A 27,014-nucleotide genomic window follows, 5' to 3' on the forward strand; every position below is an offset into this window, starting at 1 on the left:
AGTCAGAATAATGATGGATAAAGCGTAAGAAGGGGAGGACCAATTGGCATGGGGAAGTGTATGAAAGCAAAGGGAATGCTTCCATCAACCCCTGCGGGCAGCTGGTCAGAGAAACATGATGATTTTCTAATCTAAAGCACAAAATACAAGAGCAGTGGTTATCCCAGAAATATATTTAGTTGCAACTCATGCAATGAGCTGTTTACACCTACGGTCACAGTATTACTGGACACATTTGCACAAGGAGAATAGAATACAAGAGCAGGGTGTGATGTTGAGGCTTCATTAGGTACTGGTGAAACCTCACAGAGCATTTTGAGCAATTTTGGGCTCCTTATTTAAGGAAGGATGTGCTGAAGTTGGGTAGGGTTCAGAAGAGGTTCACAAAGATAATTCCGCGAATGAAAGTGATATCACACGAGGAGCATTTGACAGCTCTGGCCTTCAGGAGAATTAGGAGGGATCTCATTGTAACCTTTCAAATGCTGAAAGGTGTGAACAGATTACATGTAGAAAATTGTTTCCTGTGATGGGAGAGTCTAGGACAAGAGAGCACCATTTTAGGATTGAAGGGCATCTGCTTAGAAATGCTGAAGAATTTCTTAAGCCAGAGGGTGGCAAATCTGAGGAATTTGTTGCCAGATGCAGTTGTGGAGGCAACATCATTAGGTGTATTTAAGGCAGGGTTTGATAGGTTTACCTATTTTAGGTAAACCAGTTTACCTATCTCGGCTGCACCATTTCATCAGATGCAAGGATCGACAATGAGATAGACAACAGACTCGCCAAGGCAAATAGCGCCTTTGGAAGACTACACAAAAGAGTCTGGAAAGACAACCAACTGAAAAACCTCACAAAGATAAGCGTATACAGAGCCGTTGTCATACCCACACTCCTGTTCGGCTCCGAATCATGGGTCCTCTACCAGCACCACCTACGGCTCCTAGAACGCTTCCACCAGCGTTGTCTCCGCTCCATCCTCAACATCCATTGGAGCGCTTACACCCCTAACGTCGAAGTACTCGAGATGGCAGAGGTCGACAGCATCGAGTCCACGCTGCTGAAGATCCAGCTGCGCTGGATGGGTCACGTCTCCAGAATGGAGGACCATCGCCTTCCCAAGATCGTGTTATATGGCGAGCTCTCCACTGGCCACCGTGATAGAGGTGCACCAAAGAAAAGGTACAAGGACTGCCTAAAGAAATCTCTTGGTGCCTGCCACATTGACCACCGCCAGTGGGCTGATAACGCCTCAAACCGTGCATCTTGGCGCCTCACAGTTTGGCGGGCAGCAACCTCCTTTGAAGAAGACCGCAGAGCCCACCTCACTGACAAAAGGCAAAGGAGGAAAAACCCAACACCCAACCCCAACCAACCAATTTTCCCTTGCAACCGCTGCAATCGTGTCTGCCTGTCCCGCATCGGACTTGTCAGCCACAAACGAGCCTGCAGCTGACGTGGACTTTTTACCCCCTCCATAAATCTTCGTCCGCGAAGCCAAGCCAAAGAAAGATAGGTTAGAGCGGCATGGTTGGGGTAGTGGTTAAAACAATGCCTTTGCAGCACCAATGATCAGGACTGGGGTTTCGAATCCCATGCTGTCTGTCAGGAGTTTGTACGTTCTCCCCGTGTCTGTATGGTTTTCTGTGGGGGCTCCAGTTTCCTCCCACCATTCGAAACATATCGAGGGTGTAGATTAATTGGGTGGCACGAGCTCATGGCCAGTTACTGTTCTGTATGTCTAAATTTATCCAGGTTTTGGAGAGAAGGTCGGGCAGTGAGGCAGGGTGGAAAATGGATCAACTCATGATTAAATGGCAGGACTGAGTCAATGAGCTGAATAGCTTATTTCTGCTATGTCAAATGGTCTTGTGGTCAAAGACCATTTGTGGACAGAACTATTTCTTGGTGCTGGCATGGTGAGCGAGTGGCTTCTGTGAGTTCAGAGCCACTTGTTGTCTGGCCCAATTTTTGAAAGCAGAGCATGTGAATAAAATCATCAGTTTTACTGAGAGCAAATTACTTCCTGAACACACCATCTGGTACATTTGCAATGTTAAAGACTGGACCATAAACAGTCAAGATCTGAACTTCTCATTTATTTTGTTCTGTGCTAAGATGAAAGAACAATTTATTTAGAAACTGGGAATGTTACAAAACTGAAAGTTCACTGAAGAACTTATACAATATATATAAGAATGTAAGAAATAGAACCATGAGTCAGCCATCTGGACAATTGAGTCTGCTCCATCATTCAATAAGGTGATGGCCAATATGGCTGTGGACTCAACTCCACCTACCCACTTGCTCCCATGACCTTTAGTTCCCCTACTAAGCAAAAATGTATCTGCGTCTTTTATATATTTAATAAGGCAGCCTCTATTGCTGATGCACAACTCTTTGGAAAAGCAGTTCCTCTGAACTCTCCTAAATCTTGACGTTATGTCCCTTAGTTACTAGACTCACTAACCAGTGGAAACAACTTTCCTGCCTCTATCTTACCTATCCCTTTCCTGACTGATGCATCTTGGTAAGATCTCCCATCATTCTTGTAAATTCCAGCAAATGCTCTCCTAGGCAATTCAATCTCTCCTCATCTCTGTAATCAACCTGGTGAACCTCCACTGCACTACCTCCAAATATATCTTTTCACAAGTAAGGAGACCAGAACTGCACACATTTCTCCAGGTGCAGCCTCACCAATATCCCATGTAGTTGCAGCACAACTTCCCTGTTCTACATTCACTCCTTCGAGCTATGAAGGCCAACATCTCATTCATCTTCTTCATCGCCTGCTGCACCTGCAAACTGACCTTTTGTTATTCTTGCACAAGCACTCCCAAGTTCTCTTGCCCAATAGCAAGCCGCAATCTTTCATTATTTACATAATAATCTGATTTTTTTTTCTTCCAAAGTGGATGACCTCGCATTTGCCAAATCTTGCCTATCCATATCTCTCTGCAGTCTCTGTTCAATTTGTTTTTCCACTCAAACCCAAATCCATTGCACTCAGTCACCTTTTCAAATTATTAATGTATACCGTGAACAATTGTGGGCTCAGCACTCCGCTCACCACTGATTGCCAACCAGAGAAACACAAGGTATAAGAACTTAAGTAGGCCGGTTGGGTCTGGTCTGAACACCCATTTATCCCAACTCTATTTCTTTTATTGGTTAACCATTGCTCAATCCATGCTAGTACATTACCTAGCTCCATTCATCTTCAGTTTATGCACCTTATCAAATGCCTTCTGGAAATCCAAGTACACAACATCCACTTGCTTTGCTCTATCGAATGCATTTCTAATATACTCAGAGACCCAATACATTTGTTAAACATGCCCTGACCTTCCTGAATCCATTCTGTATCTGTTTGAAGGAACAATTTCTATCCAGATGAATAGTTATAATTCCTTAATTATTCTAGCTATTTTCATTTTCATTTTCATTTATTATTCATTTTCCTGACTACAGACATCAAGCTAACTGGTCTACAATTAAAGCATTTTGTCTACATCCATTTTTTTTAAAACAGCAATGTAACTTTTGCTGTCATCCAATCCACTAGGACCTCCCCAGAGTACAGAAAACTTTGGTAAATTATCACTAGCGCCTCCTCCTCCATTTCTTTCAGTCGCTTGGGATGAATAGCTAGCTTCACTGGGAACCAAATATTGTAACAATACACACTGCAGTTTAGGATTCAAATCAGGAAATGGGTTTTGATTTAAGGATCTGATTGATTTACAATCTGGTTAAAGATCTGGTCCAATCTTTTATCTTCTGTATGTCTTTACTATACCAAGTATCAAATAAAGAATCATTCAAAATAAAAGGAATAAGTTGATTTTGATTTAACATCATCTTACGTATTTGCTAATTTTTAATTCCTCTTTCAATATGGACTCCGTTCAATACCTTAAGCAAATTCTTTAAAAATCAGTAAACCTGTCTTCTTTTTCAAGAACTTGTAGCGGCTACTATGGTAGAGCAACTAATGAAATACAAATACACAGCAGAGTAGTCAACTAAAGGCTGGTTTATTGAAGCTTTACAAGTGGATTTACAATGGCGTGAAGCAAGGCTGCATCTCGCACCAACCCTCTTTACTATCTTCTTCAGCATGATGCTGAAACAAGCCATGAAAGACCTCAACAATGAAGACGCTGTTTACATCTGATACCGCACGGATGGCAGTCTCTTCAACCTGAGGCGCTTGCAAGCTCACACCAAGACACGAGAGCAACTTGTCCATGAACCACTCTTTGCAGATGATACCGCTTTAGTTGCCCATTCAGAGCCAGCTCTTCAGTGCTTGACGTCCTGTTTTACAGAAATTGCCAAAATGTTTGGCCTGGAAGTCAGCCTGAAGAAAACTGAGGTCCTCCATCAGCCAGCTCCCCACCATGACTACCAGCCCCCCCCCCCCCATATCTCCATCGGGCACACTGAACTCAAAACGGTCAACCAGTTTACCTATCTCGGCTGCACCATTTCATCGGATGCAAGGATCAACAACAAGATAGACAACAGACTCGCCAAGGCAAATAGCGCCTTTGGAAGACTACACAAAAGAGTCTGGAAAAACAACCAACTGAAAAACCTCATAAAGATTAGTGTATACAGAACCATTGTCATACCCACACTCCTGTTCGGCTCCGAATCATGGGTCCTCTACTGGCATCACCTACGGCTCCTAGAACGCTTCCACCAGCGTTGTCTCCGCTCCATCCTCAACATTCATTGGAGCGACTTCATCACCAACATCAAAGTACTCGAGATGGCAGAGGCCGACAGCATCGAATCCACGCTGCTGAAGATCAAACTGCGCTGGGTAGGTCACGTCTCCAGAATGGAGGACCATCGCCTTCCCAAGATCGTGTTATATGGCAAGCTCTCCACTGGCCACCGAGACAGAGGTGCACCAAAGAAGAGGTACAAGGATTGGCTAAAGAAATCTCTTGGTGCCTGCCACATTGACCACCGCCAGTGGGCTGATATCACCTCCAACCGTGCATCTTGGCGCCTCACAGTTCGGCGGGCAGTAACCTCCTTTGAAGAAGATCGCAGAGCCCACCTCACTGACAAAAGATAAAGGAGGAAAAACCCAGCACCCAACCCTAACCAACCAATTTCCCTTGCAACCACTGCAACCGTGTCTGCCTGTCCTGCATCGGACTTGTCAGCCACAAACGAGCCTGCAGCTGACGTGGTCATTACTCCTCCATAAATCTTCATCCGTGAAGCCAAGCCAAAGAAAGACAAGTGGCTTTTATTCCCTACCTGTCCTGGGCTCCACGTTACAAGGTGGGACCTTGTTAAGGAACGGCTGCTGGTCCACGGGACCAGCAGGTTTAAATTGAGACTTGTTAACATCCCGTGCCTTTCAGCAGAGGACCCAGCTGATCAATGTGCCATCCCTTGGCACTCAGTACCACTAGCATGCCAGCCCTTAGGTAAGTCCGTGCTCTACACTGACTGTGACGGTTTGCATTACCGCACTGAGCACCCACTCGGCCCGCTACACAGCCGCTACATTTATACAAAAAATGCTCTGAATTAATTTCTTCAATTTTATTCATTTCAAACTGAACCCATACTGTTTTTTCTCCAATTTGATAACAGGAGAACAAGAATCTTAATTAAGCTGCTTTATAACTATTAAAATTTGGTAATCTTAATCTTTCTTGTTCAGATTTCCAAGTCAGTTTTTGCAAGGCTAATCTTGGTATTTTATCTCTCCAAATAAATTTCCTTATATTTTTAAGTAGTACTTGGAAAAACTTCTCTGGTATAGGAATGGATAATGATTGAATTATATAATGTATTCTTGGAAAAATATTCATCTTAATACAATTTACTCATCCTATTAAAGCTATTGGCAGATCTTTCCATTAAAAAAATAATTCCCAATTTTTTTAGTAGTGGTAAATAATATATTTTAAATAGATTATTTAAATATTTATCTATTTTTATTCCTAAATATTTAATTGTTTTTTTTTGCCACTTAAATTTTATATATTTTTTTAACTTTGTGTATATCCATATCAACCATAGGCATCAACATTTAATTTATAGCCTGATACTAAACCCATATTCTGCTAATCTTACATTTAATTTGCACAATGATATTTCTGGATTCATTAAATAAACTATAACATCATCTGCAAATAAACTAATTTTATGTTCTTTATTATCTATCTCAAAATCTTTAATCTCATTGTCTCTTCTAATTATTTCTGCCAAAGGTTCTATAGCTAAAGCAAATAAAAATGGTGATAACAGACGTCCTTGTCAAGATGATCTTTCCGATAGAAAAGGCTTTGATATTTGCCTATTTGTGACCACTTTAGCTTTTGGTTGATTATATAATGCTCTTATCCAATTTATAAAAATATTTGGAATTCCAAATATACCTAATACTTAAAATAAAAAGTCCCATTCTAACCTATTAAATGCTTTTTCTGCATCTAATGCAAATGCTACTGCTGGTTTCTTTTCTTACTTGGTACAGTAAAAGTATACAGAAGATAAAAGATTATTTTTTAGGTTCCTTTTTTATGACTTTTGAACAAATTAAAGAGAAATATGAAGTACAAGATAATACAATTTTTCACATTCATATTTAAAAGGGAAATTAGGTGCGAATTTAAGACATTTTAAATATTTAATTACAGATACATTTATTGAGAAATTTATTACTAATATGTATATAAAATTACAAGATACTATGGGGAAAAAGAATTATATAAATCAAAGCAAAGATGGAAAAAAGATATAAATATGCAAATTCAAGACAAATTTTGGTCAAGATTGTGCCAAGAGAGTGTAATAAATACAATTAATGTTAGATATCAAATGGTACAGCATAATTTTTTTACATCAATTATACTATACTCCATATAAATTAAATGGACTTAACTCAAATTATTCTGATAAATGTTTTAGATGTAACAAGGAAGTAGGGACCTTTCTAAATTTTGGAAAGATTTGAGTATATTATTAGGACAAATTATGAAGATAAATATACAAAAAGACCCGAGAATATTTTTACTTGGTAATATATAAGAAGCAGATATAAAATCAAACTTAGATAAATATCAAGTACAACTTCCGAGTATAGCAATAGCGGTAGCAAAAATATGTGTGGCAGTAATGTGGAAAACAGAAAATTTTATAATGATGATAGATGGAACACAGAAATACAAAATTGTATACCATTAGAAAAAAATACTTAGTTTAAAGAATCAGATTGGGAACTTTTACAAGATTTGGGAACCATATATGGAATTCGTTAACAAAAGTTTATCCACATCATTCACATCACCCACTCCTCTCAATTAATAATTAGAAGATTCAAAATTATGTTAGGAAAATATGAATAGTGATTAATATATAGTTTAGGGGTTCTTTTTCTTTCTTTTTTGGGGAAAGGGGAACAGGGTAGGAGAGAAAATTACAATTTTTTTGTATCGATAAATAAACTCTTTAAAAAAATGACCTGGTCCACAGAGAGACTTATTTTAGTGTCACACCAAGGAGGTAAAGGGTCATAAATGAGATGTGAGGACTGACATTAAACACATACAACCACTTAACAGCTGGTGTAATCTTTATTTTCCAGGCTCTGATCAAGTAATGGATTACTGCATCAATGCAAGGCTTCATTGAATGGTTGGTGGTTACGTCATAAAACAGCAGTTGATCAAGAGGTGGATGGGGTAAAAAGCATCGTTGATCGTTTAAAGCCCCAGGCTGTAGCTATCAGCAGGCATGTGTATTCTGACAACAGATAGCACAGAGCACCATTAAACCTCCACCAACATTGGCTTGAGCCATTGGCACCACCTCTTCCTCACCTCCCTCCACTTCTTGCTTCAGAGGAAGGAAAATCTAATTCAGAGAACCATTGGATTATTATTATGGGAAAAAAATTTTGTTATCCCAGGATATTTAGTACAAAGTTTCCCAAACAAGAATTGAGAAAAAATGCAAGCATATTGCTGCAAACAAGGTCAAAAAAGTTTTTGTTATATCAACTTTTCCCATTTACTATAGTAAAAATGGAATGCTAGATAAATTCAGCTGATCAGGCAAGGAGCTTGAGCCTTTCATCAAGGAATGGATAACCAACGTCTCGGGCTTGAACCCACCATCAAGGTATGGGTAACCAACATCACAGGCTTGAGCCCTTCATCAATGTATGGGTAATCAATGTTTCGGGTTTGAGCCCTCCATCCAGTTATGGGTAACCAACGTTTCGGGCTTGAGCCTTTCATCAAGGTATGAGTAACGAACACTTTGGACTTGAGCCCTTCATCAAAGTATGAATATCTAACATCTCGGGCTTGAGCCCTTCTTCAAGTTATGGGTAACCAACGTCTCAGGCTTGAGTCCTTCATCAAGGTATGGGTGACCAATGTCTCAGGCTTGAGCCCTACATTAAGGTATGGGTGACCAACGTCTCAGGCTTGAGGCCTTCATCAAGGTATGAGTAACCAATGTTTCGGGCTTGAGTCTTTCATCAAGGTATGGGTAACCAACATCTCAGGCTTGAGTCCATCATCAAGGAATGAATAATGAACACTTTGGACTTGAGCCATTCATCAAAGTATGAATAGCCAATGTCTCGGGCTTGAGCCTTTCATCAAGGTATGGGTAACCAATGTTTTATGCTTGAACCCTTCACTAATGTATGAGTAACCAACGTCTCAGGCTTGAACCCTTCATCAAAGTATGAGTAACCAATGTTTCGGGATTGAGCCTAACATCAAGGTATGGGTAACCAAATGTTTCGGGATTGAACCCTTCTTCAAGGTATGAGTAATGAACATTTCAGACGAGCCTTTCATCAAGTAATGGGTAACTAATGTCTCGGGCTTGAGCCCTTCATCAAGGTATGGGTAACCAATGTTTTATGCTTGAGCCTGTCAACAAGCTATGAGTAACTAACGTCTCGGGCTTAAGCTTTTCACCAAGGTATGAGTAACCAACGTCTTGGGCTTGATCCCTTCATCAAGGTATGGGTAACCAACATTTTATACTTGAGCCATTCATCAAGGTATGGGTATCCAACGTTTCAGGCTTGAGCCCTTCATCAAAATATGGGTATTTTTATCCTTTATTTTTGTATTGTTATCTTTGATCCATGAAGTACACTTTCTGACCAGCTGAGTTCCCAAGAATGTGATTTTACTTCAACCACAGTGTTTGCAGACTTTTGTGTTTTACTCCCATTTATTATAAATTTTGTCATGAACAATTTAAAAAAATCATAATTGGGCTCATAATTTTATATAACTAAATTAAATTTTCTCTCAGTCTTGGCCAAAGAAAATAGCTCCAGGCTGGCTGACATTTCCTAAAAGCTAAAATATTGGTCTCTTGACAGCATCTTCAACATTAATCAGTAATTTCTGTATGGCAGACACATCTCTGTTGCCTTGTGTCAACCAGAATTGTATGATGGGTCACTGGTATGCTTTCAAAACCTTCCTCCTCTTTTGCCTTGAGTTTTAATCATCTCTTGTCATTGTTAAGGATATGGAAACATCTAGTCCAGTTCCCCGATACCAATTCACCTCCATTTGGTAATCATTATTTCTTACCCCTTTGCCTTATTTGTACTTCCCCAAGGTGTTGACTCACATTTCTTTGAATTGCTCCATTTAGTCCCACTAACCATATATTTGGCAGCTTTCCACCTAACTATCAACCACAGAGCCAATTTTTGCTTCATCTCTCATCTTCTTAATCCTTCCCCTTATATGTTTGATTATTAACATTAATCATCTGTTTAGAGATCTAACAAACTTCATTGGAAATAGCTTTCATACTTTATCAGCCATCATAGGCTTCATCAAAACACTCATTGTTCAGTGTTTTCCCAACCAGAACCCCTGGATGAACAATGTAATTCAGATCCTTCTGAGACCCATATCACAGGCATTTAAGTCCAGAGATCCAGATCACCACACAAGGAAGCACAACTTACGAGAAGTTATATCCCAGGTGGTGGAGATTCCAGATGAGAATGGGTACAATGAAAGATAACACCTGACAGCTGTGACAGGATCTAAATGACTTAATCAAATCTGGTGCAGTGGGAGACAGCAAAGCTTCACTCCCAAATGAACTCAATGCCTTCTACACTGCATTTGACCAAGGAAGCCCATGCCCATGTCTCCTGATGATCCTCTACTGTCTGAGGATGATGTGTAGGCTGTCTTCAGGAGAGTGAATCCAAGGAAAGCATCTGGTCTGGATGGAGTATCCGACCGGGCGCTGAAAACCAGTGCTGAATACCAATCCGATATATTCATGGATATCTTCAACATCTCTCTCTCTCGAGATGGCAGCAATCTATTCAAATGGGCCATAATTGCACAGGTGACCAAGAAGAGTGTGGTAACTGGCCTAAATGCCTATCAACCAGTGACACTCACATCCATAGTGATGAAGTGTTTTGAAAGGTTGATGTTGAAGCATTTCAGCTCCTATCTGAGTGAAGACATGGACCTATTCCAATTTGCCTGCCACAGCAATAAGTGTATGGCAAATGCCATCTCACTGGCTCTACACAAAGCCCTGGAACACCTGGACAGCAAAGATGCAGGCATCAGAATGCTCCTTATCAACTATATTTCAGAATTTAACACCAACATCCCCTCAAAAGTGATCAGCAAACTCCAAGACCTGGGACTCAACACTCCATTGTGTAATTGGACAAATGAAGGGCTCAAGGACTGAAGCATAGGCTGTGGACTGTTGGAGACTGGTTTATAGAAGCCAGTATTGGAACTAGGATTTTAGAGGGTGCTGAGGGGAAGAAAGGCTTCCCAAATGAAAATATCGAATGTTTGGACCTGGAGCTCAGGCTGCCAATGGTTTGAACAAGAGTCTGTGCAAATATGGAGGCTGCGGGGGCACTGGAAGCAAATCCATAGGCACTTAATAACTCTTAAGGGTCTGTCTTTTGCTCCTGGGCAATGCTCATGGCGGGTCTTTGTCTTGTGACAGACAAAGGTTGAAGTATATCATGGATATTACATTTTAACGCATGACAATAAAAAATATCCTTGAACCTTATATGTTGGCACCAAGGTACCTGAAAGTGTAAATGGTCAGTGGATGGGAGGTTGGTTTGTGTGATGGATAATTATGAATTTGTAATTTTGCTCAGATCAGCAACAAGCTGTAACAGAAGTGGGTGTGGAAGCTTTAGTATATTCTAATAAGTGAGAAAATAATTTCTAAAGAAAGAAATGGTGCAAAAAGATCCACAAATAAGAGATGTCTGAATAATATGAAATGGGCTATTGTTTCAATGCACTGCCCAAAAATTGCATTTTCAATATGGAGGAGAACTTCTCCTGATCAACCACATGAGGGCCACAGAATCAGTCAATACAAGAACATGCCCTATGGCCCACCAACTTTATCAAGCATCCATCCATTTTGTTCTCCCCACATTCCCATCAATACCCCCTGTTTCTACCACTCACCCACAGTGAGAGCAGAGGAAAGTGGAGCATGCACAGGGAACATGCAGTCATAGTGAGAACATGCAAGCTCCACACAGACAGCACCCGAGGCCTGGGTTGCTGGAGCAGTGAGGCAGCGGCTCTACCCATGATACCACTCAAATACCGTCAAGGAGTTTAAGCAAACAATGGTCGAGATGGAGAGACTGGATTGACTTGGTTTGTGTTCCGTGGGGCAGAGGAGACTGAGGAGGGACCTGATAGAAGTGCAAAGTTATGAGAGGCACAGAAAAAGGTAGAAATAATACATAAATATGCGAGAGCATATGCAGGTCAAGCAGCTTCCATTGGAAGTCAAGGGCAACCAATATTTCAGGCTTGAGCCCCTTATCAGGAATAGAAAAAAACAGACAGGTGCCTGAATGATAATAAAAGTGGGGGGGGGTTAAGGGAGGAGGAGAGGAGAGAGGGAGGAAGGGGATGGAGGAGGAGCACAAGTTAACAGATACGTGGTAATGGGTGGAGAAAGGCCGGAGGGTAGAAGCTGAGAAGTGATAAGGCAGAGGCCCAAGAAAAAATATATACTGATAGAAGGAAGGGAAGGAGGTGGGGGACAGGAGGAAGAGGGGATTCATGGAAATTTGGGAAGTTAATGTCTGGTTGTAGAGTGTTAAGACAGAATATAAGGTGTTGTTCCTCCAAATTTGTGAATGGTCTTAATTTGCTTGTGCATGATGCCATGGATAGACGTGTAAGTCTGGGAATGACATGTGGAGTCTAGAAAGTGGTCGAGGCAAGTACTCTCACAAAACACAAGAACCATCTGAACAAGTGCAGCAAAACCTTGTTAGAACGCGGTAGTTGGAGGCCAAAATTTCATACCACCTTACAGCCGAGTCACGGAACAGATACAAGGGTGGCTGGTGTGGGATATCAGGACAGGGGCAGCTGCCCCTACCCCAGCATCCCGTGGTGGCCGTCCCTGCCCCGAAGTCCCGCGCTGGCCGCCCCTGCCCTGATGTCCTGTGCCGGCTGCGCCTGCCCCGACATCCCGTGCCGGCTGCCCCTTCCCCCGATGTCCTGCAGTGGCAGCCCCTGCCCCAACGTCCTGCGGCAGGGTGCAGGGGCAGCGGGGAGGGTGGCTGTTAGGCAGCAGGGAGGGGGGTTGTCAGGTGCAGGGAGTTGGGTCACCAGCTGATTGTCATCAGCCTGCCCCTTAGCAGTTTGGGGTCCACAGACACCCGCGCTATAAGCGATTCCGCTGATTAATGAATCACGTTCTAACGAGGTTTCACTGTATTTGAATCACCAAGTCAAGGAAGAGAACAGACTGTGCTAGTAAACGGGTTTGTATTGGATCAATAGTTAATGGTTGGCATGGACATGATCGGTGAAAAAGCTTGTTTTTGTGTCTATGACCATATTCTATAAATAGTATTAAGTGAAGAGTATTTCTAAGAAAAAAATAACAGTAGCGGCAGATGCTGAATTTATATTTAGACATACATCACGGTAACAGGCCATTTTGGCCCACAAGTCCATGACACCCAATTTACACCCAATTAACCTACACCCCTGATACATTTTGAATGGTGTGAGGAAACCAAAGTCCCTTGGAAAAACTCATGCAGAGACAGGGAGAGCGTACAAACTCTTTACAGACAGCACTGGATTTTAACTCCAGTCCCAATCGCTGGCGTGATAAAGGCATTGTGCTAACCGCTACGCAAACCATGCTATCCCAAGGAGGTGGGAACTCCAAGTATTCATGTTTTAAATGATCTTACCTGGAGAGACAACTGCGAGGATACTGGCACTCCCCAGACACACCACTGCAGTGAGGGAGAATGAACCCTTGGCCCAGACTGTACTCTGTAATGAGCAAGCGATCAGCTTCCATCTGCAGCAAGGTGTCGTACTGTGAAGGTCAGACACAGAGCACTGTTAACAAGTAAAGTGGCCCAAAGGAAGGAGTTCTTAATTCTTTTTCCACTTAGAGAACCCAATAAAGTCTGGAGGTGTTGGGGTCGAATGCAATGCACAAACAAGCTGGAGAAACTCAGTAGATCACACAGCATCCACAGGAAATAAAATAATTATTTGACAAAGGTCCAGGCCCAAAATATTTCAGATTTCAGATTTATTGTCAGAAATGACATCATTTACAACCCTGAGATTCTTTTGGTAGTGCAGAAAAAAACTGTACTCAATGAACACTTTTGAACAAATAAAGAAATGTCAAACAAATGTACAATATAGAGAGGAAAAAAACATTAAAATGCAAAAGTAAGAGTCCTTAAATGAGTTCCTGATTGAGTCTGTCATTGAGGAGACTGATGGTGGAGGGGGAGCCCCCAGCATTCTGAAACTGCATTCTGAAACTCTCTCCACCACACGGAGCATCACTGTGGCTATTTCCTGTGACAAGAATGAGACAGACATCAATCCCACAGGTAAAACAACACGTCACACTTGTGTGCCAACCAGATTTAACAGTAGCAACACCAATGCATGCTTTGAGAGGACAGCAGGTTTGTCATCAAAGCCATGAAGGTGAGAGGAAGAAAATTTAAAGGGAATCAGAGGGTAGGTTTTCTTTACAGAGAGAGATTAATATGTGGAATGCATTGCAACAGGAGGTGGTGGAATCCAATACTATCAGTCTGTTTGAGGCTTGTAGATAGACCAATTGAAGGACACTGTTCCAATGAGGGCAAATGGGTTTGTGCAGATGGGAAAAAAGGTTGTCATGGATGTGCTGGGTTGAAAGGCCTAATTCTGTGCTGTACACTGTGACACTCGGCCTTTGCTCCAGTGGGTCGAAAGTGCCTATTTGCTAATGCCATGGATAGACATGTCAATCCACAGGAGTCAGGGCCACATGTCAATCCATAGGAGTTTGCCACATCTAATGTCCCTATGCAAAAGCCACTGGTTCCTCTGGGACTCCCACCAGATCCCACAAAGCACATCACTTGTGCCCAGGCAAAAATTTCCTGACAAAGTCATATCTGAGGCCTGACACGCTGTAGTGTAGATAAAAGCTCATACTCGACTGGAGGGAGATCTAACACTTTTATTAGCTTACAACACAGGTAGGGTTCATAAACAGGCTTCAGAGGGGTTCAGGGTTTTGGCGGGAAACCAGGGTTATATATGGGCCCCTCTGGGGAAAGGGCTGGGAGGTGGGACACCTCTAGTGAATCCCAGTTCACTACATTCACCCCTTCCTTTAGAATTAAGGGTCTGTGGATGAAGAGAACAATGATCAGAAGCCGGTAATAGACACAGAAGAGAAATATTTACAATACTATTTACAGATTCAGCGGTCTGGGGGGGTCTGGAGATCCTGGTGGAGTGCCTTAGCACCGGAAGGCCTTGGGTCCTTGAGTCTCCTGGTCCACCTGTGATGGAGGAGTATTGGGCTGGAGCTCTGGCTCGATGATAGAAGGTAGTTCACTCTCCTCCTGAACCGGGTGCCAGAGGCCCTGGGCGGGGGTGGGGAGAAAATGCTTAGTAGCTCGTGGGACACCTGAGGCAATGGATCCCCTGTTCCGGCAGGTGCCAGGACCCTGATAGAGACAGTGTCCTCCCTGCCATCCGGGTACTGGGGTTGGCATTGAATAGTTTCGCCCTCTCCACCAGGGGTCGGTCTTGCTTCTCCTCATGTGCTTCTTGAGAAGGACCAGAACAGGACTAGTGAGCCAGGCTGGGAGTGTAGACCCTGATGTCGACCTTCTATTGAATGTGAATGAGCTCATGAGGAGTAGTATTGGTTGCAGTACAGAATAGTGACCAAATTGAGTGGAGTGCGATGGGGAGGACATCCTGCCAGCACGAGTCTGGAAGGCCTTTTTGTTTCAGAGCAAGTTTGATAGCATTCCAGATCTTGGCGTTCTCTTTTTCAACTTGCCCGTTGCCCCGGGGGTTGTAACTGGTATTCCTGCTGGACGCGATGCCCCTCACCTGCAGGTACTGACGCAGCTCGTCGCTCATGAAGGATGAGCCCCGGTCACTATGAATATAATCAGGATACCCGAGAAGGGTGTAAATAGAGTCTAGGGCCTTCATAACGGACGAAGTGGACGTGTCTGAGTACAGGATGGTGAATGTGAAGCAAGAGTACTTGTCAATGATCAAGAAAAAGTAGATGCTCCTGTTCGTGGAGAGGATAGATCCCTTAAAATTGACGCTGAGTTATTCGAAGGGCCTGGATGACTTAATCAGATGCGCTTTTGTGGGATAAATAAAGTGTGGCTTGCACTCAGCGCAGACCTGTTATGACCTGGTCATTTCCCTGACATCTTCTATTGAGTAGGGAAAATTGCGAGACTTGACAAAATGAGCCATACGGGTGGCCCCTGGATGGCAGAACTCATTGTATATGATATGCAGTTGACCGGTGTGTGCGGAGGCAACACCATTCCCTGGACAAGGCATCCGGAGGGCCGTCAAGAGCCCCTGGCTGGTAGGTGATATCAAAAATGTAGGTGAAGAGTTCAATTCTCCACCTAGCAATTTTGACATTCTTGATTTTGCCCCTCTTGGTGTTGCTGAACATAAATGTGACGGAGCACTGGTCTGTGAGGAGCGTAAATCTTCTACCAGCCAGGTAGTGCCTCCAGTGCCTTATGGCTTCTCAGTGCCTGAGCCTCCTTTTCTACAGATGGGTTCCGGAGCTCGTGGCCTTGAATTGTCCATGAGAAAAAAGACAACCGGTCTGCCCGCCTGATTGAGAGTAGTGTCCATGGCTACGTCTGAAGCGTAATTTTCAACTTGGAAATGTACATTTTCATCTACTGTATGCATTGTGGCTTTCGCAATGTAACTTAAATTAAAAGCTGTCTGGGCTTTGGCTGAAAGGGGGAAAGTGGTGGCCTTTAAGAGGGGACAAAACTTGTTGGCGTATTGAGGGACCAACTGGGTGTAATATGAGAAAACCCCCAGGCTTCTCCTCAAAGCCTTTGTGGTTCCGCAGAAGGGAAGCTCTATCAGGGCTTATTGGTCCTATCAGGGCCAATGACACCATTCTACACCCCTTACCCAAGGCTAGCCAGTCATGCAGTCCTGAATACAGGTTTGTTAGAATTGTAGGTGAGATTCAAGGCTCACGCTGCATGGAGAAAACTCTGGAGATTGGCATTATGGACTTCCACGGTGTAGCCACAGATGGCGATGTTGTTGAGGCAGGGGAAGGAAGCCTTCAACCTGTACTTGTCCACCATCCTGTCCATTTGCCGCTGGAAAATAAACACTCCATTGGTAATACTAAAAGGGACCCTCTGGAACTCATAATCGACTGTTAGCCTCAAATGCTGTGTACGGGCGTTCCTTGGAATGGATTGGCAGCTGGTGATAGGCAGCTTTCAGGTAGATGGTCAAACAGACCCGATACTGCGCGATATCATTCACCATGTCCGAAATTCGAGGGAAAGGGTATGCGTCCAGCACTAACCTGAACAGTTTTCCCCTTTTACTATCACCATTTGCACTCTCCATGGGCTGGTGACACAGGAAGTCCAGACCCCACAATACTGGAGCACACAATTCATCTAAAATGTACATGTGAAATTAAAAATATTCCCCTTCTTCAAATGATAGATGAACTATACAATGTTCCTGTACCCACACTGAATGGGACTGCGACATGAGGAAGATTCAATAATTAGAAGGGTACATTTTTAATTTATATTTTTGCACATCCGTGAGTCAATCAGACACTTTTGGTCGAATGTCTGTTTACCTTCACCGTCACCAACGAGTGGCTGAGCTGGTGAAGTCTATTCTGGTCGAGGACCATTGACGCCAGGTCGCCGGAGATACCGTGTTCTTCCCTCAAGTGGCCTCCTCCATTCTGGGTTGATCTATGCAGGTAAGATGGTGCCGACGATGATGATGGCACTGAATTCAAAATTGGGCCTCTGCAAGATGGCCACCGAGCCTTATTGTGCCGTTTCCGTAGGTGGCGGGTTGCACAGCAGGCGATCTCGGGTGAGTCCAACACAGGTGACTTGTGGCTGGAATCACATCCAGGAGCGGTACAGGCCATAGACTTCCATGGACCTCCCTTCACATGGCAGACACTCGCTCAATGTCTTCTTCCCACAAATGGAGCACGCCAAGTCTTTGGCCAGGCAGTGGGCATAGAGGTGCTGTCCCTTGCCGCAGAAAAATCACTCCCGGGCTCAGGAAGCGGCAGCCGTTAGAGTGGGGGCTGCTGTAGCGGGAACAGTTGGTCCTTGGAGGTGCTCACCTGAGGGAGCGAGTTTGCTGGCCTCAAGTTTGTCGTTCTCGGGATTGGCTTGTTCCAGTGATTTGGCCAGCTCGATATGGCTAGCCAGGTCCTTCTTTCCCGACTTGAGCAGTCGCTGCCTTACGTACCTTGAGTGGACCCCCACAACTAAAGTGTCCCAGATCTGTTCATCTTTCCAGATGTGGCCCGAAGCGGCCTCATACCTGCACTTCTTAGCCAGCGTCCACAGATCCAGCAGGTAGTTGTGAACTGACTCTCTGGGCCATTGGTGGTGTAGGGTGAGCCGGTGCCTCGCTAGGACCTCATTCAGGGCCTTCAGCACCTTGGTGGGGTGGCCTCGTACATTGCTCAGTCTCAGACGACTGCATACTCCTTCATCCCTACCCTTGAGATGAACGCCGACCTCCAGAGTTCTTCTGTGTCGAAGACATCCCTGGTTGCATTCACATAGACCTGGAAGCAGTCTAGGCAATCTGCGAACTCCTCAGCCACGTCTATTAACAGCCTACTGGGCTTGAGCAACACCTCCATCCTTGTTTGTAAGCTAATAAAATTGTAGTGTAGATAAAAGCTCCCACTCGACTGGAGGGAGAACTAATACTTACAACACAGGGCGAGTTCATGAACAGGCTGCAGAAGGGTTCAGGATTTAGGCGGGAAACCAGGGGTAGCGGCCGGGAGGTGTGACCAGTTGTCAATACAGGACACCTCTAGTGAATCCCAGTTCACTACAAATGTAAACTGCTTTTTGCTTCCTGTGGATACTGCATGATCTGCTAAGTTTCTCGAGCACCTGTGTGCTGCACTAGACCCCAGCATCTACAGATTTTCTTGTTTAACAAGAATTTCCAGGCTTCCTCCCCTATAACCAGAGGCTGCACTGGCTTTTTGGTGTGGCACAGGAACTTTAGGCTGTTTCCACACCAGCTGTTAATTGTTGCAGCCAGTTTAGGATATCTCCGAGTGCCGTATAGCACCAAGTGCCAAAGCTCAGTGACACATGCAGCATCTGTGGAGGCCAAAAGGTGCAAGTTGATTTTTTGGATAAACTTCTTGCATCTAGACTAGGGCCAGGGGTTCTCAATAAATCAGCCAGCATCCATGGGGAGAAAGAGGGTGTAGGGATATAATTGGATGAACGTCTTCCAGAACCATAGAACTAGAGAACACTACAGCACAGAAACAGGACCCTTCAGTCCTTCTAGTCTGTACCCAACAATTTTGTTGGCCTTATCCCACTGACCTGCACCCAGTCCATAGCCTTCCATACCTCTCCCATCCATGTACCTGTCCAAATTCTCCTTTAATGTTAAAATTGACCCCACATTCACCACTTCAGCTGGAAGCTCATTCCACACTCCCACTACTCTCTGTGTGAAGAAGTTCCTAAACTTTTCCCCTTTCAATCTTAACCCATATCTCATCTACCCTCAGTGGAAAAAGCCTATCTACATTTACTCTGTCTATCCCCCTCATAATTTTAAAAACCTCTATCAAATCGCCCCTCATTCTTCTATGCTTCAGGGAAAAAAGTTCTAACTTTTTTAACCTTTCCTATAACTCAGTTCCTGAAGACCCAGCAACATCCGAGAAAACCTTCTCTGCACTCTTTCTACCTTATTGGTGTCTTTCCTGGAGTTAGGTAACCAAAACTGCACAATTTGGCCTCACCGGTATTACACTCTCTCTAGTTGGTACCTTTATATATTGATTTAGAAAACTTTCTTAAACACATTTGACAGACTCCAAGCCATTCATCCCTATTACAGAATGGGGATCCCAGTCAATAAGTTAAAAATTAAAATCTCCTCTTATCATAGCCTATGTTTCCTGCAGCATCTCTCTACAGATTTGCTCCTCCAATTCTTGTTGACTATTGGGCAGTCTACAGAACTTGGGGCTTATCGTGCAGAAAGCAAAAATGAAGGCCTGTAATATATTTTGATTCAGGCACAGATTTGTTCCAGTGAAGAACTATATTACACTTCATTCACATTTTTGTGGGATAGAAAGAACTTACAGAAGAGAGGGAGTTGGCTGCACCCAGTTCTCCTGCAATTGTCTCAGGTTGGCTGAGCAGGTTGGCCTCTGAGGTTTCTCTCCTAATGGTTTCTTTCGCCTCTTTCAGGAATGCTTCATACTTTTCATTTCCTGTTACCAAACACATTCAGATCAGGCAAAGCATCAAAGCATTGTACTTGCTGTACATCTTCTATGTCCACTTAAAGGTGGAGATTTTACTCAGCCAGTCCCACTCTCAATGACTGGGAGACAGGAAAAAGCATGGAATTTGTAGTCAATATCACACATAATGGTAGCATTGAGTAAATTCAATAACCACTGTAATATTGTACTGTTCCTCAGGCTTAGCTGAGTCAGAGAAATTTCCAGCAGCGCTGTCCATTTTCAGGTTTATTTCAGGTGGTATGGCTAGCCTAAGGAGTGGCACGGTTAGCATACACAGTAGCACAGTTAGCACAGAGACCCAGGTTCAAATCCAGCATTATCTGTAAAGAGTTTGCATGTTTTCCCCATGCCGGTGTGGATTTCCACCCTGTGCTCCAGTTTCCTCACACCCTCCAAAAATGTTTGGGGGTTGTAGGTTAATTGGTGTATTGGGGGGGCATGGGCTTGTGGGCTGGAATAAAACTTACACTTATTGTCACATTATACCTTGTACAGTGAGAAGGGTTCTTCCATGAATGGTCAACTCTAACATTCATACAGCTGTTCAAAGTATCAGGGCAAGAGGCTAGTTGCAAAGTGGAGTTCACTGTTGAGGAGTTCATTCAGGAGCCTGATAGGAAGCTGCCTTCAAGCCTGTTGCTGCATGAATTAATATTCTTCAACCTTTGCCCCAATAGGAAGATAGAGAAGAGAGTGTGTCCAGGATGGGATGTCTCTGTCAGTGTATTCACTACCTTTCCTTAGCAGTGGGTGAGAGTCAAACAAGAGAGGGAGGTTTGTGAGATGTCCAGAGCTGCATTCACCACCCTTTATAGTTTCCGATCTTGGGTAGAGCAGCTCTCTTATCACATATGATCCAGCTAGTTTACTTTCAATGAAGGGGTTTAGGGATTCAATTTAAAATTACTGCTGCATCATTTTGTGCTTTACTGAGCTCTAAATCATCACAGGCCAGAGGCTTTGGGAAAGCTTTGGGAAATCAGTCTCATCCCACTCCCTTCCGTCTCTAAAACTGCTTCTTGTCAACCTGGAGACAGAAACATTGCCAGATTGCACCTTCCTGAAAAGAAGTCCCTACAATCTGTTCAGGGAACTTGCTGTGAATCATTTGGGAGGAGCAATACCCTCCAAGAAACCTCAACTGCTCCAAGGTTAACTACTGGCAAAGAATATATCATGTGGTATTAATGTGCAAAATCATGTAGAAACACACATTTCTCAAGAGTGCCACCAATAAGCTGCAACTCAGTAAAGGAGTCAGACAAAAAATGACAAAAATTATTAATTTTTATCTAACATTGAGCTACCACATCTACAAATAGAAGAACAAAATAAATTGACAGAACTTTTTAAGACTGAAGAAATACAAGATATATTTAAAAACAACTATCAAACAATAAAACACCAGATGAAGATGGATTCCCTATAGAGTTTTATAAAGTTTTTAAGGATCTATTAGTCCTACGGTGCTCTTTCTAGGCATTGCTACTATTCATTATCTTATTAATGAACTGGATGAGAAAAATGACTGGAACTCATCATACATTTGAAGAAGATTTAAATGCTTTGAATAGTTGATTCAAATTAATAAATTAAAATATGAAACATTACAATCATATAAAGTAGAGAAAAATATAATGAAAACAAATCAAAAATATTATGATCTGGGAGAGAAAACACACAAAATATTGTCCTGGCAACTTAAAACAGAACAAGCTAAAAGAACCATTCTAGCGACAAGTAAAGACGATAACCATATAATTGGAGATTAATGAAAATTTTAAAAGATTCTATAAACAATTATACCAAACTGAAAATAAAGAAAATTGACAAAATTGATTAATTTTTATCTAACATTGAACTACCACATCTACAAATAGAAGAACAAAATAAATTAACAGAACATTTTAAGACTGAAGAAATACAAGATATATTAAAAAAAACTACCAAACAATAAAACACCAGGTGAAGATGGATTCCCTATAGAGTTTTATAAAGTTTTTAAGGATCTATTAATCCCTCCCCTCCTAGAAGTAATAAATCTATTAGAAGAGACCCCAAACTTACCAGAATCATGTAAAACAGCAATTATTACAGCAATCCCGAAAGAGGGAAAAGACCCGCTATTGCCATCATCATACAGACCAATATCATTATTGAATACAGATTATAAATTAATAGCAAAATTACTAGCAAACAAACGGAATGATTATGTACCAAAACTAGTAAGGCAAGACCAAACTGAATTTGTTAAAAAAGACGAGCAGCTGATAATGTTTGTAAACTTATTAATTTAATACATGCACAAATAAATAAAATGCCAATGGTAGCTGTTACGTTAGACGCAGAGAAAGCCTTCGATAGGGTGAAGTGGAACTATTTGTTTGAAGTGTTAAAGAAATTTAAACCACCAGAAAAATTTATTAACTACATTACAGCATTATATAATGGACTGTTAGCAAAGGTATGTATCAAATCACTTTAAATTAAGCAGGTCAACAAGACAGGGATGCCCATTATTCGATTCACTGTTCGATTTGGTGATTGAACCTCTAGCCGAGTTGATAAGGAAGGAAACTATGATAAAAGGAATAAAAATAAAAGAGAAAGAATATAAAATCAGCCTATTTGCAGATGACATCATAGTATATTTAACAGAACCAGATAAGTCAATAAAAAAGCAACAGTCCATCTTTGAAAAGTTATGGAACTGGAAGCAGGTATCTTTGGAAGTGAAGAAATACATTTATGTTGGAAAAATTAATTTGAAACTAATTTGAAAATGGCAGTGCTGCTCGAACCACTGTATCGGCAGTGTTGCCGCTGGTGCGGACACACCGGGAGCAAGGAGCAGAGACACATTGCTCCCGCGGGGCCCAATCACCCAGGCTGACTGTCGTCAGCTCTGCACAGGCTTTGACAGCCCATTAAAGGAGTTGACAGTAGTTTTATTTAAAATCCCAGCAATGTGGGGTCCGCACCCAAGATGAGATGCCTATGATCAGCAAATGCAGACTCTAGGGGTGCAGAGGACTAGCACAGGGCACCAGAAAACTGGAAGGCCATCCCCTGTCTGAAAAGGAGAAGCAGAGGAGATGACCCACAAGACAGTGACCACAGCAGCGGACCAGTGAGGGGGCTCTGCTGCTGAAAGACCCATGCATGTGGCGGGCTGCTGGTGACTCAAAGTGAGGAACCCATGGAGGCTGGGCACTGCTGGAGACTGCTATCGGGAGACTCGCACCAGGCTGTGGCCTGCTCGAGATTGGCTCAAAACTGGCTGAAGAGGTACCAGGTATTGGAACCGGGATGTGAGGGGATGCCAAAAGCGCTGAGGGGGTTCCTGACCATATCGGAGGTTTGGATCTGGAGCATGTGCCAATGGTTTGGACTGGATCCTGTGTGGCTGCAGAGGCTGCTGGAGGCAAATCTACTGACATTCGGTGACTCTTGGGGTACTCTCCTTTTCTTCTCTTTCTCTGACTGGAAGAGGCACTTCAGGCAATTTCAGCTGATGGTGAATCTGTCTGTTTTACAGCAGGCAAGAGCTTTTTCATGTAATATGACACTGCTTTATTAAATGACAATAAATTGAAACTTGAATCTTTAAAACCAAACTATCCAAGGTTAGTAATTATAGATCCGAAAATAATTATTGGGTCATTATCTCCTCTATTTCTCATACTTCTGCCCCCCCCCCCCCCCCCACCCCCACCACCTCTCACCAAAATGAACAAAGATAGTCCCTCTGGTCCTCACTTTCATTCTCACCAGCCTCTGCATCCGACGCATCATCCTCTGACACTTTCACCAACTTCAGTGCTCACACACACACAGATAACACACATACTGCAGTCTGCTTGTCTGGACCAGGAGCAGTGACAATGGAGTATTTGCTAAGAGAGGTACCTGTTCAAACAAAAAGACCAACTGATTGTTGACTCATAATTTTAGGAAAATAAAACTGTAGAGACAGTAATAATCAAAGCAGTCATGTGATTAACGACACTTGAAGCAGCATTTTAGTGTCATAGACCAGAATTAACTGAACACTGAATTGGGATGGTTTTGGAGAGGATGGCCACTTTTACTGCTTTTCTTTGTTGAAGAGAAGAGAGAGCAGTGCTGCTGTGGCTATTGTAATGGTCTCTTGTGATTAATCCATATCTAGGTAAAGGAAAGCAAGATCATTCTTGCAGTTGTATCATAACCATTCTAATGATTATTTTGTTTAACCTATGCTTAGATTTGTGAAAACATCACAGAAATCACAAGTTCCACGACCTCTGTGTAAGGAAGGGGAATTGTGAAATCATTTGTATGATAAAAACATTTCTCTGAAAGCAACTCAACAAGAATTCATGAGTTTTGTGAAGTCTGATGATATTAAGTTTCAACACAAGAAGTTTAAGACTGAACTTTGAATTTGAATAATCTCTTCAGAATTGTTCCTGAGCTGCAATATTTTAGGATCTGACACACACACACACACACACACACACACACACACACACACACACACACACACACACACACACACACACACACACACACACACAGGTGCGCGCGCACGCTCGTGCATAGTTTGGTGTCGTTTAGAGTTCAGTAAGATTTTATATTATTAATAGCTATTAATAGAAATTATTTGTTTTGAACATATATTATGAACTGATAAAATCTTATTAGTACTGACAAAGGAACAGCAATGGAAAATTCACCAGACAGTGGTAAAGTCAAAATAGTAGTTTTTATTAAACTATTCATACTTATCTCTAACCTTAACTCTAAACTTAACCCCACTGTGCGCAAATGTGTGTGTGTGTGTGTGTGTGTGTGTGTGTTGAAGTTCAAAACCATTACAGTTTAAGCTTGATTCTGAAAAAGTCCATTTTAAAGTCCAGTTTCAAACATCTTGTTGAACTGTAAGGATCTTTTTAAATTGCAATTCAGAAGTAATTATGAAGCAATTTTAAACATTATATTTTCAGACCTCTTTACACTCACAATTCTTGTGATGAGCTGTAATTCAGAGAGATATTCTTCAAACAGGAGTGACCATCTTCTGGGCACAAATGAGGCTGTGTTTCTTTCTTTAAAAAGTGCAATTGGAGTGGCTATTTTCTTTTAAAATACCACTGGGTGTTCCTTCTATTAATAAGAAGAACACATCTTTTCAAATAGTTTGGAAACCTCTTAGAGGTATGTTGTGCATCTCCTGTGTTAAGGATGATGCAGCACAGAACAGCATTTACCTCTCTTTCTAGAGATTACTGCCCCAATCCTGTCTTTCCAGGAGGTAAAGTGTTTCTTCAATCTATTAAGCCTTCTGATTCAAAATGTCTCTCTGCCTTCAGTATATAGTTCTCTGGCATCATATGACATGACATCATCACAGTTTTAGTTTCATTTTTTTGCAAAACATCTTGCCTTTTCCAAATCACTTACATCTCCATAATGACTTCTGACCTTATTTCTCAGGTCTAATGAAAGTCTAATGACCACAAGAAAAACCTTTTTTTCTTTAAAACAGATGACCTCCTTCAGCAGTTCTTCTTGAGTATTTGAATGCTTCAGTTTTTAATAAATCTTGAATCAATTAAAATCTACTTTAGTTCAATTAGCTGTCTTTCCAAGACACATCGACTCAGAAAATGAACACTCTTTCTGAGTTCAATGGTGTATCTGGAATGTGCTATGACCTGCATGTGACAATTCCCTCACTAAAAATACATTTAACTCTCTAACCTCTCCAAGTGATCTTCACTGTTAGTCACACACAAATGAAGTCATCTTTCCAAGTGACCTTCATAATCAAAATGAAGCACTTTGCTTCCCAAAAGATCCTCCTGGCACAGGTCAATCCATTGAAAAAGCCTAGTCATTCACAAAGCATGCTTTTCTCTCAATTCCACAAAGTTGTTGGCCACAAGAGCTACTTCAAAAAGCTGTTTTTCCTTCAGCAGTTAGTAGCTCCCCCTGCAAAATCAGAATGACTTTGCAAATGTATCGAATCTGGAACAGACTGTGACCATCAAATTATCATTGAGTTCTGACTTGTGTTATAATGGTGCTTGTGTGAAATGTTAAATGTGAACTTTACTAAGAAGTATATATTTTATAACCAAAGATTTTATCTTTAAAGATTAATGCATATCCATTGTCTTGGTGAATTTCTATGACTTAAGAAATTGGGGGTTTGTCCAAGATATAACCAAAATTGAAGCTTATTGATTGATTCATTTTGGATTTGTTTGGTTAAATTCCTTTTTGAAAGTTAATTGTGTGTGTGGAAAAACAGCAGCAATGGATATCAAGAAGTTTTTGGCATCACCGACATTTGCAGAGTTACAGAATGACTTTCACCCAAAAGTTGGAACTTGCAAGGGTAAAACAGTAGATGAAAAAAAAATCCAGAGAATTATAGCTGACCACTATGTAAAAGAGGGGAAGTTTTGAGATGAGGAGTTAAAACAATTTCCTGAGAGTAAATCCCATAAGCAGCAGTTGGAACAGTTTGAGCTAGGGAAACATATATTTAAGATTGGGAGAGAACAAGAAGCTTGAGCCAAATGCATTGGAGATAGGGTTCACAAAAAGTTGATTTGAGGTGAAGGGAACAGAAAAACACTGGGGGTTTGAAAGAAATAAGAGAGAAGAAGATACATCTTATAGTCCTCATGAGAGTTTTATAACTAGTAGGGAGGTGAAGATAGTTCCTCCATTTAATGAGGCTAATATTGATAAATACTTTCACCATTTTGAGAAAGTTGTTGAGAGTTTAATCATTACAGATGATAACTTAATCACAAGTTACAGAGTGTGATTAAAGGGAAGGCTTAGCATGCTTTCTCTGCCCTTACAATTCAACAAGCCACTAATTATGATTCTGTGCTTATGAATTGGTTCCAAAAGCTTACGGACAAAAATTCAGGAATCTGAGCGTAGGTGACCCAGTCTTATACGGATTTTGCATATGAGAAAGCTATGTGGTTTGACTAGTGGTGCACCTTAAAAGAGATAAATGGTGACTATAACAGACTAAAAGAGTTGATGTTATTTGAGGAAATGAGTAAATATGTTGAAAAGTCCAA

At 42.0% G+C, this 27,014-nt stretch overlaps 1 protein-coding gene across 1 annotated transcript in view; it reads right to left on the reverse strand.

Moving 5' to 3' along the window:
* hydin (HYDIN axonemal central pair apparatus protein) overlaps positions 1-27,014 on the reverse strand; it is a 1,560,590-nt gene that overhangs the window by 524,179 nt on the left and 1,009,397 nt on the right. The window contains exons 30-31 of the mRNA XM_069900939.1: positions 19,757-19,887; positions 13,271-13,401 (exon numbers count right to left, since the gene is read on the reverse strand). Coding sequence (XP_069757040.1) covers positions 13,271-13,401; positions 19,757-19,887 — 262 coding nt within the window. The remainder of the gene's footprint in view (positions 1-13,270; positions 13,402-19,756; positions 19,888-27,014) is intronic.

The sequence above is a fragment of the Narcine bancroftii genome, chromosome 10 (assembly GCF_036971445.1).
Source record: "Narcine bancroftii isolate sNarBan1 chromosome 10, sNarBan1.hap1, whole genome shotgun sequence".
NCBI classification, from domain to species: Eukaryota; Metazoa; Chordata; class Chondrichthyes; order Torpediniformes; family Narcinidae; genus Narcine; species Narcine bancroftii.